This window comes from Mustela nivalis (genome assembly GCF_964662115.1).
Source record: "Mustela nivalis genome assembly, chromosome: 2".
NCBI lineage: Eukaryota > Metazoa > Chordata > Mammalia > Carnivora > Mustelidae > Mustela > Mustela nivalis.
In genome coordinates, this window is record NC_139021.1 from 25502011 (window position 1) to 25516542 (window position 14532).

General features: G+C 29.5%; 1 protein-coding gene across 5 annotated transcripts in view; it reads left to right on the forward strand.

Moving 5' to 3' along the window:
- CSMD3 (CUB and Sushi multiple domains 3) overlaps nt 1-14532 on the forward strand; it is a 1245805-nt gene that overhangs the window by 522835 nt on the left and 708438 nt on the right. For 3 of the 5 annotated variants that reach the window (XM_082720053.1, XM_082720054.1, XM_082720055.1), the window contains one exon: nt 8152-8229. The exons of the other annotated variants lie outside the window; for them this stretch is intronic. In XM_082720053.1, the coding sequence (XP_082576179.1) occupies nt 8152-8229 (78 nt within the window). The remainder of the gene's footprint in view (nt 1-8151; nt 8230-14532) is intronic. 5 annotated transcript variants of the gene reach the window in all.

Consider the following 14532-nt stretch of genomic DNA (forward strand, 5'->3'; position numbering starts at 1 on the left):
TGTTCTAGCTCTTCAAAGCATTCGCTAGGAATTGAGTAAGCTCTAGTGATAGAATTATGAGCAATGGCCACCCATATTTTTACTTAAATGTTACCTTTTGAAGTGTAAGAGTGGTTTTAAATACATTAAGAGATATTTAATACATATTTCCAATGATTTTTGTGTACCAGTGTTATATCCTTCAGAATCCATTGGGGAGCAGTGGAATATGGGCTAACTCAAGAAGGGTTTACCTACAAAGGAAATATTTCTAAATGTGTGGATGTAAATAAACCACAAGGGATCATGCTGTAATGCAGAGTAGTAGCACTTAGGCTCCACCATTGCCGACCCACTGGGATGAGTGGAGGGAGATATTGGACAAAAATATGTGTATCAGTCTGGTATGAAAAAACTGGTGAGCTTGAGTTAAGGTCCTAGTCAACTCCAGTCAAAGTAATGGTGAGAGACCCTGCAGAATCATCCTGATCTCATTTCCCTCCCTCTTGGTAGAATTCTCCAGAGAACAAGGCAGCCCATTGTTAGAATCTAGTGTTTCACAAACTTAAATGTATACGAGAATCATCCGGGGATCTTCTTAAACCATAAATTCTAATTCAGTAGGTCTGTGGTAGGGCTTAGTAGTTTGCTTTTCAAACAAGTCTCTAGTTAGCATCAGTCCTTCTAGACAATGCCACAGTTTATGTAGCAGAATGTAGCCTATTCAGATCAATCTTCTGCACAAAGAACAAGGACAAAGATAGCTCTGGAAAGGTATGTAGACAATATAGAACATAGATGGGTTATGATCAGTTCTTTGCTGTCCTCAACATCATTTGTTTAGTAGTATAACTCTGCATCAAATACAAGTATCAGAGCCCATCCATGCTTGTTTTAAGCAGAAGCCAGGCAATGACCCTGAGGCTTCCAGTGAAGAAGTCAGATAAAATATGATAATCTGAAACAAGAGAGATGAGGAAATATTGTTACTTATTAGAATAATAATATTTTCCTGGATTTTTTATTTAAAATTATTCCACGTACTGATGAAATTTGTAGTGGACAAATATATTCCACTGCCTCAATCTGATGATATTAATTAACTGTAGTCACTGTTATTCAAGCAGTTGTTTTTTTGCCACTTAGTTTTGTATTAGAAGGCGTTATAGTGATCTCTGATGTCAAGTATAAAACAAATATTTGACAAAAATTACATCATTTATTTTGAATAAAAAAAGTTTTTTTGTTTTTGCTTTTTGTGTTTTTAATAAGCCTGCTGTTGTATATATTTTTGTTGTTGTTGAGATTATTTGGGAAGTTTTGCCTAATCCTCATATTCCCTAAGGCATTCTTGTGAAAAACAGGGCTGTCCTAAGCATTATACTTAAAAAAAAAAAAAAAAAAAAGAATGTTATCATTTTTCATGTTATACTTTTAGTGAAATTCTCCTTAGTAAAAATATGAGAATTATGAAAAAAGAACAGAAATTACAAAATGACTAGAAAATAATTTCTATTCAAAAGAATATATCAAAACAAAAAACGGCCTGGCAAAATGAATGGAGTGGATCTTAATATTTAATTGTAGAACTAAAGATAATTTAAAAAGCTCATTTGAAGCTATCAGAAAAATAAGGATGAAAACAATTAAAGTCTAAGACAGTTTTAAAAGTTTTAAAAATGTCTGTGAACCACACCAATGGTGACTCTTCCCATATGGTGACTTTTATTACGCCAATTATAAGAATCCCTAAAGAGAATATAAAAAATCTCATATTTTTCTTCTAATCCTGACATTTCACAGCATGCTGTAACTGCAAGACCTGTTAAGCCAAGCATTGCGGGTGGATCTGCTGTTATCTACATAAGTGTTTTAGATTCCTGAATTTGTTCCATTTCTGGGAGGAAAGAAAGCCCCTGCACAAACTTTAGAGTCTCTATCGTATAATTAGTTGTGTGATTTTTCAAGTATTTGGTCATCTATTATCTCAAATATAAAGCAACAAAATTAATTCAGACTTGTGAAAATTAAGAAATTGATTTCATAAAGTATGATGGCTCCTTTCCACTCTACTCACTCTGTTAGTTTCCCAAGTTAAAAATAAAAAATAATAAGGCACTTGTTTCTCAATCTAAAATGATTGAAAAATAAGATTTCAAAGATTTAGGGTCTAGATTGATCTCATTAAAACTTTAAGACCTTATAGCTTCAGAATCTTCTTTTGTAAAAGTGAAAATGGGCCTGTTACAAGAATGCCTTAAAATATGCTGAATAATGATACGTATGTTCATAAAAACTAGGATGATTGCATGTCTAAGGACGTTTCTATATATCTTTACTAAATTTACAATTTAGTATTTAAAATTTAGTATTTAAAATTTGGCCAAAATTTACTATTTTGGCCAAAGGGTTTAGGGATGGTACATATAGATACAGATAGAGATATGGATATACATATAGATATATCTAGACATCTAGATATATTTAGAAATCCAGGGAAAGTAGATGATTTAGCTTATATATTTATATACCATATCTGTACACAGTGAAAAAGACGTAACCCAGAATCGTTGGAAATTTTTAGTATATTGCAGCCCTAATGGCATTAGCCTCTGAAACTGATTAGATCTTAAAATTATAACTGGTATTAACAATGATAAGAATAACTAACATTTATTAAACTCTTGGTGTGTTCTGATACCTGAAATCTGTTGTAGAATTTAAGTATAGTGGTACAATATATAATTGTAAATTTTCTTTCAGCTAAAAATTGGACAACACATAGTTTTATGTTTATATACTCGATACACAAGATTCCCTGCTAGGCACAAACTTGCTTGATAGCATAAATCAAAGTTTATGGCTTTAAAAAAAAATTAGAGTATCTGAACCTATTACTTATTTCTAGGAATGTTAAAAGGGATAATGTTTTAGATTTTTAAATAATTTCAGAATTGCATATATATCATTTCTTACTACATTTAATTGATTTAATTCCATCATTTTAAATTTGAGAATATTTTGAATCTTACATATGCCTAATATGTAAGTCTCTATAAATGGCCTCTTCAGTGTTTTTGAACATATTTAGTTGTACCACTGCCTTTTTCATTAAATGGCGTCCAGTATCATTTCTCTCCTTTTAACATATTGTGAAATAGAATACTTTTCACAAAGATTCAGAAGCCACTTACAATATTTGGCTGAATTTCTGTTATCCTTTTTAGTCTGGAATCGAGAAACATGATCTAATTGCAAAATACTTCCAATCATTTTTAAAAGCTATACTACAAACATGTTTATAATGCAAATTTTATTCTCAGATATTTGAGTCGAGGGGTAAACCTTATATGAAAGATGGTTAAGGAGACGCTCTAAGAATACTGCCTAGCTTTTACTCCAGTGTCAGCATAGATTCTTGATATTTCTTCTTCCAAGGATGATGTGGAAGAAGCCACTGATTAGCCTCCTTCATGCTAAATATGTCCCAAAGAAGTGTTTTGTTCTGCCAGTATAGGATGTAGAGAATGGGTGTTAAATTTTAATGTGCTTAGGTCAGTTACATGGAGCTAGCACTTCCTTCAAACAAAACAAACAAACAAAAATGCATCCTCTTAACACAGTTTGATACTTCTTTTATCTCTCTATGTATTTTAAATTTGGGATAGAATCAACTATTCCAATTATATCAGTCTTTCTTCTCCCTTTGGTCCAAATTCTACACCTAAATACTTGAGAATAAATGAACAAATCTCTTAGAAGTGAATAGAGAAGTTAAATAACTTATCCCATGTCTTTTGGGACTAGTACACAGGTCTCCCATCTCCTACCCCTGTGATAGACTACAAATAGCACACCATTCTATAACACGATAATGACCTGTAATAAAATTCCTAGCCAATGACTGATTATATTTCTTTATACCCAGGTAAATGAATCTACTGTCAATGGTGCTATCATCTCTAAATCAAACAACCCATGCATATATTAGTATTAATAACTGAAACAAAACCTAAAGGAAATTATTTTATTAGTGTAACTTACTTATTGTGTAAAGATAAAGATATGATTGTAATTAATTCAAAATAAGAAGAGTTATATATCAAAATAAGAAGAATTATACATCCAAGTGTAATGATATAAAACACACTAGAAAAGAAAGGCATTATTGTGCACTTGAAAAGCTAAAATGAGGCAAAACTGACCCCCCCAACAATAAGATAGAATGACTCACTTTCTCAAAAGAAAGGATTTACTTTTCCAAAGAACTACTATTTAATCACAGGTTTATAATGCAGCTACTGAAACTTGCAATATAAATAATGACCAAAATAAATACTATACATTTGGAAGATTATAACATGAACAGAATGTGGCATTTGTTTTATTTTTTATTATTGTTTTAGAATATAATCTAGGTAGAAAATGGAAGGGAACAGTGAATAATGCCATTGTTCTTCTACTAAAGTCTCTTAGAAATCTGAAATATTTTTCCAATGAAAAAATTATCTTCTCCCTAACAATACATGTGTCTTCTTTTCTTCTCCAAAGGTCATAGTTCTGCAAAATTGCATACTATATATATGTAGCAATGAAAGAGTATAAAAAATGCAGGCATATGACTTTTGTGATTATGTAGTAAGGAGGCTATTAATTTTCAAATAAGGAACTTGAAGCCAGGAGATGTCTTATGACTTCAAGTTTCATAAGTTTAGTGATAGCGGGAACAGCTAAACATGGAAGTTACACAAGTTTTAAGAAACATCAATTGCCATTTTTTGTAAGTTTTAAAATGCATTTTAGAATTCCAATTGATTTTGAAGATAACAGAATAATAATCGATCTGAAAAATACTGCAGTGTTAATCCCCTACAGTGGTTTAAAAGTACTTTAACAAAGATCACAGAAACAAATTTTTTTTTTTTTTTTTTTTTTTTTTTTTTTTTAGTGTCCAGGGCTTACAACTAACAAAAGAAAAAAAAAAAAGGTGGATTGTGGATTTGATTGTTGCCCAATAATAGTCCTTTCTCCAGACTTTTTCCATATTATAAATTATTTCCCTTATGCTAAATAAAGCACAAGTAAAATTAAAAAAGCAATAAATAAAAAGTTAACAAAAACTGGTTAGTATGTGGAAAGCAGAAGGAAACAAATAGATATTTCTGCACATGTCTACATGTCTTGCATTTAATGGACTTTTAAAAAAATATTAGAACATACATAGTTTTATATATTCAAAAATAGCTTTATATATGAAACTACTTCTACTTGAACATTCATTCTTTTATCACGTTTTTCCTTCTGATTTATGATTAATAAAGGAAATCCAACCAAATATCTTTAAATGAGCCAAGATTTACAGTATTGCATGTGTTCATTCAGTCATACACTCAGACGCTCCACGTGAAAAAAATGCTATTTCTGCCTTTGAGAAGATCAGGGAAAGGAGTTGACACAAACAACACACAATCATTTAACACTTTTTTTAACCTGTATTTATAGACAACATATTTTAGTTTATTTCTATGATAAAATAAATTTCACATGCTTATTACTGAGATATACCTGTTAAAAAGATCAGGTTAATTTTATAATAAGTTAAATGTGGTTAATAGAAGCACTTGTTGCTTAATGGTATGTTGTTATTTAATACATCTACCTTGTAATACATAATAAAATCTATATTTTATGGCATAAGCTTTCGATTTAATATTTCACTGATACATAATTTAGAGTAGGTCTTGTAATTGGTACTTGCAATATTTGTCCTTTAATTTTTTTCTAAAGAGATATACATTTGTGTTCTTTTTATTGAAATCATAAAAAGATCTAAAGTATATGTTTACTGCTTAACATAAAGTTTTTTGTAAATTAAAATTTTATATTATTTTCCATTCACTCCTTTTTCTCCTGTAAAATGGATATTCCCCTGGCCTTCCCTCTTCTGCATCTGTATTACAACATATTTTTTTTAAAAGACAGATTTTTTTTCTTCAATTAAAATTGAAAAATAGATGCTTAAGAGAGAAAATAACAATAATAATAAAGTTGCGTCTCTTTAGAATCAGGAAACTATTTAAAACTCTTTTGTCTGAGGTGATTAGCTATTTAGGTATTGTTCAACCACATAGTCTAAATGGAAGCACCTTACATAAATATTACACCACAAACACACACACACACACACACACACACACACACACACACCTCTCTATAGTTTTCAACATTCTTTATTCCCAGTTACACATTACAGAATTGAGCTCTTTTTTACTTTCTGGGCTTTTCTTCAATTTTGGCCTTTGGGTTTACCCATTTTTCATTTACTTTTCTTTATTCCTTAAAAAAAGTCCAGATTTATGTTAAAACTACCATAAAATCTTCAGACTCATCTGTAATAATTGAAGTCAAATTTTAGAGTGCAAAGGAAAGTCGAGGTAGAATTCCTATTTATAATCCATGTTTAATTGGGATTATCCAAAAATATGCCTCAAATATAAAATGCTTATTTTATTAAGAAGAATTTAAGGACAGCATTTTAAGGAAAGAATTTAAGGAAATTTAAGGAAAATTCACAAAGTGGCAGAGCTATCTTTAGAGCAGTTGAATACTCCAGTAGAATTAAACTCTGGTTTACCATGAGGAAAGAGTAGAAGAGACTTAAAACAGCACAACTTGAGAGACAGAGGTGGTCATTATTTTGCTGATAATCTCAGAACTATGAAGAGTGACTGAGCTGTCATCTAGTCTTAGGTTTTTATTTTAAGAGAAAAGGCTGAGGTAAAAAAACATATTCTTGTAAAAATCACACAACTAATAATTCTAAGAATTGGGTCTCTTAAATCCTACTCCAATGGTAATTTCCTCCTTTATTTTAAACATAGTTGAAATAAATAGTCTGTAATTATATATTCTAGCAAATCATCAGACCCTGTCTCTACCTTTCTACTTTTGAGGTATTAATAAGAAATGAATCACATAAAATTTTCTAAAACCAATAAAATACCCATGATATGAACTAAGTGAGTAAAATAGCAAGTAAGAATTAGTGAAATGATTAATTTAAACTATCTAACAAAAACCAATATTGCTTTTTTTCCAGTTCATGGCATGAACAAAACCTAATTGCCTAAAGTTATCTAGCCTTATAAAATCTTATAAAAATCAATATTTAAAGCTTTCTAAATTGTAATTGAAGAAGTTAAATGTGTCTCTTGCATTATTGTTCATGCTGGTTTTTAAAAGAAAATAATTGTTATTTAAATATCTCATAAAATCAGGTTGCATTTTTTTTTAATTGCTGGGTTTTCAATTTAATAGATTTCCTTTATTTCACTTGGTGTCATTATTGTTTATCATTTTTAAAAAGTACATAGCAACTCTAGTTAATCCAGCAATTTTTATAAAAAAAATATTTATTTTCTTTCATCTAAAATACCTGAACAATATTTCAGTTACTTCAGTGAATCTATATTTATATTTTAGGTAAATCCAGTCATATCTATCTATTTTAATACAGTGTACCGTGAAATATACCAGCCTCTTATGATATTTGCTTTCAATATCATAATATCAAAAACAATAGCAAGTTATTTTAGATGAAGCCCAAAGAGTTGTAATTCACTTTTATAAACTTTATAGACCATGATGTCAAAAGCCATGACTTTGAAAGGAAAGAGTTATTGGCAGAAATACTAAAATGTATCTGAAATTTCTCCAATACCATTTTCTTAAGTGTGTCCTAATATTTCACTTAGGCTAAATTACCTAAAAAATATATTAGTTTAAGAATCTTGTTCATTAAATTCTTCCCATTCAGTATTTTTAATTTTACACTTTAATTTTTCCATAAAATTTGATGAATTCAAGTTATATAAAGTGTTAATGTTTTGCTCTCATATAAAAACTTGCATAATATTTAAAAACATATCCACACATATATGCAGGGTTCTACCTATAGAACTTTTAAAATCCTTCACTACTGCTTGGTATTTTACTACTTAGTGATTATATTGCTGCATTTTCTTTTTTATTTTCTTCTGGGTACCCTACATCAGTCTTAAGAAAGCAGTTTCTTTTAACTTGCATAATTCAATGCTAACAAAATTTGTTAACTTGAACTTTATTTTAAAATTGTATATCCTGATACATGTTTTTGTTTGTTTTCTTAACTAGTGAAAAAGGCCATAGATTTTAAATCTAGAGGATTTAAATTGTTTCCAGGGAAAGACAACAGCAACAAGTTTTCTATCTGTGAGTGTACTCCTTTTTTGTTACTTTCTCTAGTGCAAGAGTGAAGTTTGTGGTGTCTGTGTTGTTTGTGTGTGTTTTATAAAAATGTTCGTGTATTTACCAAATTAACTGCATTAATATCTATATAACATGCATGATTACTATTAAATATTTTCTTGTATTTAAATGTATATTGAGTTATCGGATTAATGTGGTAAACTTCCAAGCTGAGACTGTTTCAGATGGAAAAACTCTCATTGAGCTAGTATGTTGGATAGCATTCTTGTTTTGTAATTCTAGGATGTGAGAATACAAAAAAATGGAATTTCTTAAATTAGTAATTTCTTACAGGAATTTTTGTTCAACATAATTATTTTGCTAAGGAAAAGTTTCTTTTTATAGCATTTTTTTTATTTAAGAAAAAATATATTCTGTTTGAATTAACTTATCCATGCCCTTTAAGTCAATTGTTTTATAAATTAATTAGTTAACTATAGAATTAATTTTTGTTTTCTCTTGAAAATCACAAAATGGCCTGAAATACACATATTTATGTGCTGCCCCAGTACACAATTTTGCTTAATATTCAGGGGTTTATATATCATCTGAAGTTCATCCTCGAATCTCAAATTAAGAATCAATGAATTAGCACATTCATATTTACTATTGTAAACAAACATACAGTAAATTTTTTAGGAGAGCTATGCCATTTATGTATTATAAATCAATAGAAGTTTGTAGGAATTTTCCACCTTATTTCTCATTATATGTATATATAATACATTTGGAAAGGAACCATTAATGTCACAACATCTGACTGCTAAAATGACATATTGATGACAAATAAGATTATTATGAATAATAATAAGTGTATGTTATTTTTAACAGGAATATATTTTTAACATTATCCAATTCCAAATAATCTGATGAAATGAGTTTACAGTTCTTTCTTTAACAAAGATTATTCATTATGGGTATATTGGAAAAGGATATTATCTTCATGTTTATTGACTTATATATATAATGGTAAATGTCAGAAACTGAGCAATTACATCAACTATCAAAAAAACTCAGAGCCTGTATATTATCAAACATTTTAAAGTATCGTAATTTTAAAATATGATTTTACATTTTGTTAAATTTGCAAATACTGAGCTAAAAGTAGCAGATATCAGTAAGAAATCATTTATCAAATTAGGTTACCTTTTACAAAGCACTAAACAGTTCATTTCAAAGTACTTAGCTATATGATTATGCTTTTTATTACATTTTGGGTGTTAAAAACATATCTGTGTTTAGGAAAAATAGTGTTATAGTAATTTTTTCATATATAAATTTTTGATACATTTTGGAAGGAAATTCTTCCTATAAAAGAAAATATAAATAATTTTGTTTATATTTTGTCAGACGAATATCCTGACATAACCGAATTTCAGCATGTCAATACAAAATAAAAGCTGTCTTTGCAAACTTAAATATTGGTTGACTACCTTTTTTTCTAATATTTTATCTAGCCACTGTGTCTATTTTGGAACTCTAAGTAGAATTGCAAACTATGCTGGTTCGCCCTTTCGCTCATTTTGGCTATATAGATGTTATTTTATAGCCTACATGCTTTGAGTTTTCAGATGTCCTGGGAAATTCAGGCTATTTATACAAAAATGGGCTAAGATTTATCAAGGCATTAGAATGCATGTGATTGTCTATATTTGGTATATTGCCTTAGTGGACATATTTATCATTTTCATTGCTCTTGCATAAGAGTTAGGGAGGTAAACAAGAAAGAAATTTGGATGTGACAGTTGTACCTGTTACACAAAAAACCTAATTCTTTTAAAATATTTTATTTAAAGAATATTTGATTTAAAATTGTCAGGAGAAAAGTTAATGAAGCAAAAAAAATTTAAACATGAAGGAAAAATCTTAATTTATTTCATAATTTAAAAACTTAATGTACATTTACCTATCATATCTTATGTAAAAGATAAAAACTATTCTTATGCTTTTTTATTTTTATTTTTAATATAAATAATCACAAATAGAAACAAATTATGTCTCTTATAGTCACAAAATAACAATTTCTTACAGTCACAAAATAACAAACCAGCACTATATAAAATTTCATTTCACTACATTTTTATCAGATAGTTCATCATTTCCAAAGTACATTCTCTATGGTTGTTTATAGAAAAGGATTATATTATTTTATTTTTAACATTATTATTTATCTTTTAACAAGTAAGCATTTGAGTCTTCCTCTCTCTAATATCATTTATTCAATACAGGGCCAAATAATTTTAAAAGGATATAATTCTTATATAAACCTTTCAAATGAAAAAATCACCACCACCACAACGAAAAATACCTTGTATTTTTTAAAAAATACAGTCAATTCTGTTACTGGAACTGCCAGAAGTGAGCATAAGTGAGGAGGACATGAACTATACAAGTTGCCAAAGCATGTCTTCCCACAGTAGCACCTTTAAAGTTTAACTAGGAAACAAATTAATTAGAGATTCAGGAAGCTACAGCAGTGTTTGTGGGCAGCATTTGGTTGTTTAAATGCTAATTTAGATTCTTTTTCCAGCTTTAATACCTGACCTCCAAAAGCCTCTATTCATCCCTGTTTTTCATCAAAAAGTATAGATTTGTCAATAAAGGGAAAAATATAGATTTTAGGTTTTAAATATTAAAACATTTTTAAGGATATTTTAAAATGTTGAACTTAGTGAACTAGTAGTCTTACCAACTTTTCTACCAGGGTCTTCTAGACTACTAAGGTAGAATTATGAAGAAACTGAGTTTCCCATACATTTTTTTTCAATTTTATTTTATCTTCAAATCCATACTTTCATTCATTCATGTTATTCATCCATTCTATGATTTCTATTTGAGCTACTTCTCCAAAGAAACACCATGCTAGAGCAAGAAGGTAAAAGAGGGAATAAAATAAAGTCTCAGATGGTAAAGAACTAACATTTTATTGGGAAGCTAAGTAAATTAAGAGGTAATTCTTTGTAGAATATATGGTATAAAATAACACTCTGTTAACATCCATGATATTTGAGTTTGGAACAAGATCCAAAACACTGTATTTCATAATGTGGAATAAAAATTTTAAAACTAATATAAAAGAGTCTAAGAAAGGTGGCAATGTAACCAACTGGCTGAGGTAATGTGGAGGAGACTTCTTTCCAGAATCTACTTGTTTTTATTTTTGGAGTAAATTATGTGCCATATACAATCAGAAACCTCAGAAAACTTGATTATAAACTACACTTAAGATTGTTGTGAAGATTAAATGAGTTGATACATGTAAAAGATGAGTATTTCTTGACATATACGTATATCTTTATGTTGACTAAGTTTATAATGTTTTCATGCTAGACCATGTAATAATATGGTAAATTAATGAAGGTTCCTGTAGCATATTTATAAACCCATATAAACCCTTAAGCCCGTAACTTCAGTGTTATAAGAAATTACAGTTCCTTTGTTTTTTGTTTTTTGTTTTTTAATCCTGTACCTCCCCCTCTCTTATCCCCTTTTGTGTGGGGCAAAGAACTCATGTTTCATTAATGATTATAATGGACATAGTATCTTCAGAGAGCAGAGCAAAAACAGTATTCCCCATAGTCATGCTCTTTTCAAGAGGCTGTAGGCAGTCCATGTAATTAAACATTTAAAGAACACTCATATTTTTACCACTTTGGAAATTACTATTCAACTTCAAAGAAGTAAAATTGATAAATCTGTCCAATTGCTTAACCATCATAAGTAGTGAAAGCAACTACTGAATGAATACTACTAACTTCATTTGAATATCTTGGTTTTGCTAGCTATAGACAGTTATGAAATATTGATATTTCAGAAAAACAAGATATTACACACTTTGTTCTTTATTTTTTAAGTTGTATATATTTTCAAAGAATATTAAATACCTGTATCATGTAACAGCTGTCCCCTTATATTTACATTTTTAATTGGAAAGGCTTTCCCTATTGCAGATACCCAAAAACAGTGGTTTAAAGGACAATTCCAGACAGACAAAAAATAATTTAATAATTAAAAGCATAAGGACTAGAATTAATTAAAAATTATAAAAATTATAGATATGCTCTGCATTTTAAGATAAAACATTTGGTAAAGAGTGTTCAATTGTAATTTGTGATGTCATTTTGCCTTGCTGAGCTTTCTGGACAAGATAGTGGGCTTAGGGTTTAAGAGTAGAATTTTTTGAGTCAGACTGCCAAGGTTTAAACCTATATTAAGACACTAACTAACAGTACGGCTGTGGAAACATTTTTAATCTCTTCATGCCTTAAGTTTCCTTAGCTGTGGGAAGTGTATAATAATAGTAGCAACTTTTAGATTGTTATGAAGTTGGTTGTGTAAAGGATGTAGAATAGTTCCTGACACATAGTATCGTGTTAAGCATAAGCTATTGTTAAAATTCATATTCACCCCAGGCTAACTTTTTGAGGTAATAATGATTGTGAAATGGGGAAAAATTGATTTTTTATTATTTTCATTTTCTAATAATGTATCCACAGATCACTTTTATATACCTATAATCTGTGTTATATACATTGTAGTAAAATAAAGTAGGTAAGCTCAAGTCATGCCACTTTTTTTTCTTTATCTCTATTTCTTATCAAAAAATCACATTTAAGCAACATAAACTACAACATGTTCAGAAGACATTTTAAAATTGGAAAGACAGTGTTTCCCTTAGAAAGTACTTGATTCATACCAGCTATTGATAATCAAATGACTAGGGTATATTAACTGAGAAATTTTACGCCCTACCTAGGCATTGTGAGTATATAAAAATAAGTATGTTTTTCTCTTACCTTTATCAAGTATATACTCTTTTTGTATATATGACTAAATAATGTGAAACTACTAATTTATAATATCATAAAGAATTTTAAAACTAAACAAAATTTTCCATGTTATGTGCTATGTGAAATTAGAATTATATGGTAAAATTAGAGGTTGTATTTTGGAAAAAGTGAGATTTGGACTGAGTCTTGAAAATTAGTTAGAATTTTGAAACCTAAGGAGGAAGAAAAGGCAAACATGGAGACAGAAGGGAGTACAAATAAAGCAGGGGTGATCATGGCTTACTAGTAAAACTACAGAACAATGAGAAACACATTGGATTTGGATTGTGGACTAGTGAGAAATACAGCTGATGTAGTAAAAGTCTCAAATCATAGGATAGTTGTACAGTAATAAAAAAAATGGTTTGGGAAGAATTTTAGTTCCCCTCAAGATGGATTAGAGGTGAATAATAATGGAGTGCACAAAAACATCAATGATTACATTGGGTCTAAGCATGAACATGAGATAACAATGGGAAATTTGGTGGGATTACCTAGTAGTAGATCATTGTAGGAGCGAGAAAGGATCTTGGAGAAAATGACAGAACAATATATTGGAACTTGTTAGCAAAGAGGTGATTTCTTCAACCCATAGGGAAATGTAAGATATGGAGAACTGTAGGTCTTTGCATTTGTCCACTAACAAGTAAAAGAGTGGTCAAAAGAAAGAGAATGGGCAAAGCAAAAACAAAAACACCAAAAAAAGAAAACAAACAAAAAACAACCCAGAGAGGTAAAGAGGAATGAAACTAGTCAGCAGAGCAAGAAAAAGAAAAGTATCATAATTTTGCAGATTTTTTGTTCTATATGGAATACAGTTGTCAATAAGGATATTGGCTGGAGATATTTAGAAAAGTGATTTTTATAGAATAAAGGGCACAAATGCAAAATTTCATATATAATTGAAAATATGATTTTACCAGAATTATGACTGTTGGGACATTATCTGATACTTGTCTGATAAATCAGACAAGTATCAGACAAGTATCAATCTGAACTAAATGATGCAGGCATCCAGCAGTACTCAGCATTGACTTTGCCTTAGAATCACCTTAAGAGTTACAGCTAAACAAACTAAACACAGAACTGATGCCCAGTGTCCTGCCCTAGAGTTAATTGTATTAGTATATCTAGAGGTAAAATACTCATCTTCATTCTTTAAAGAAAGTTCTACAAGTGGCTCTGATCCACAGTGTAGGTTGAGAAACATTACAGAATTTAGATTTTTTCTCTGTGAAATTACCGCTCAGCTCCTGTTCTCTTCTCAAAAAACAAGTTGATGAAAAGCAAAATAGCAGCTTCTCTTTAGTTCAATAAGAGACTGAATTTATAAAATAATATCACTCATTATATCAGAACTATCAGGTTTAAAGTTCTTCCCATTAAGATATCTGTCTTGAAGATTTAGTTACACACTGTGATCCATTCATTGAAAATA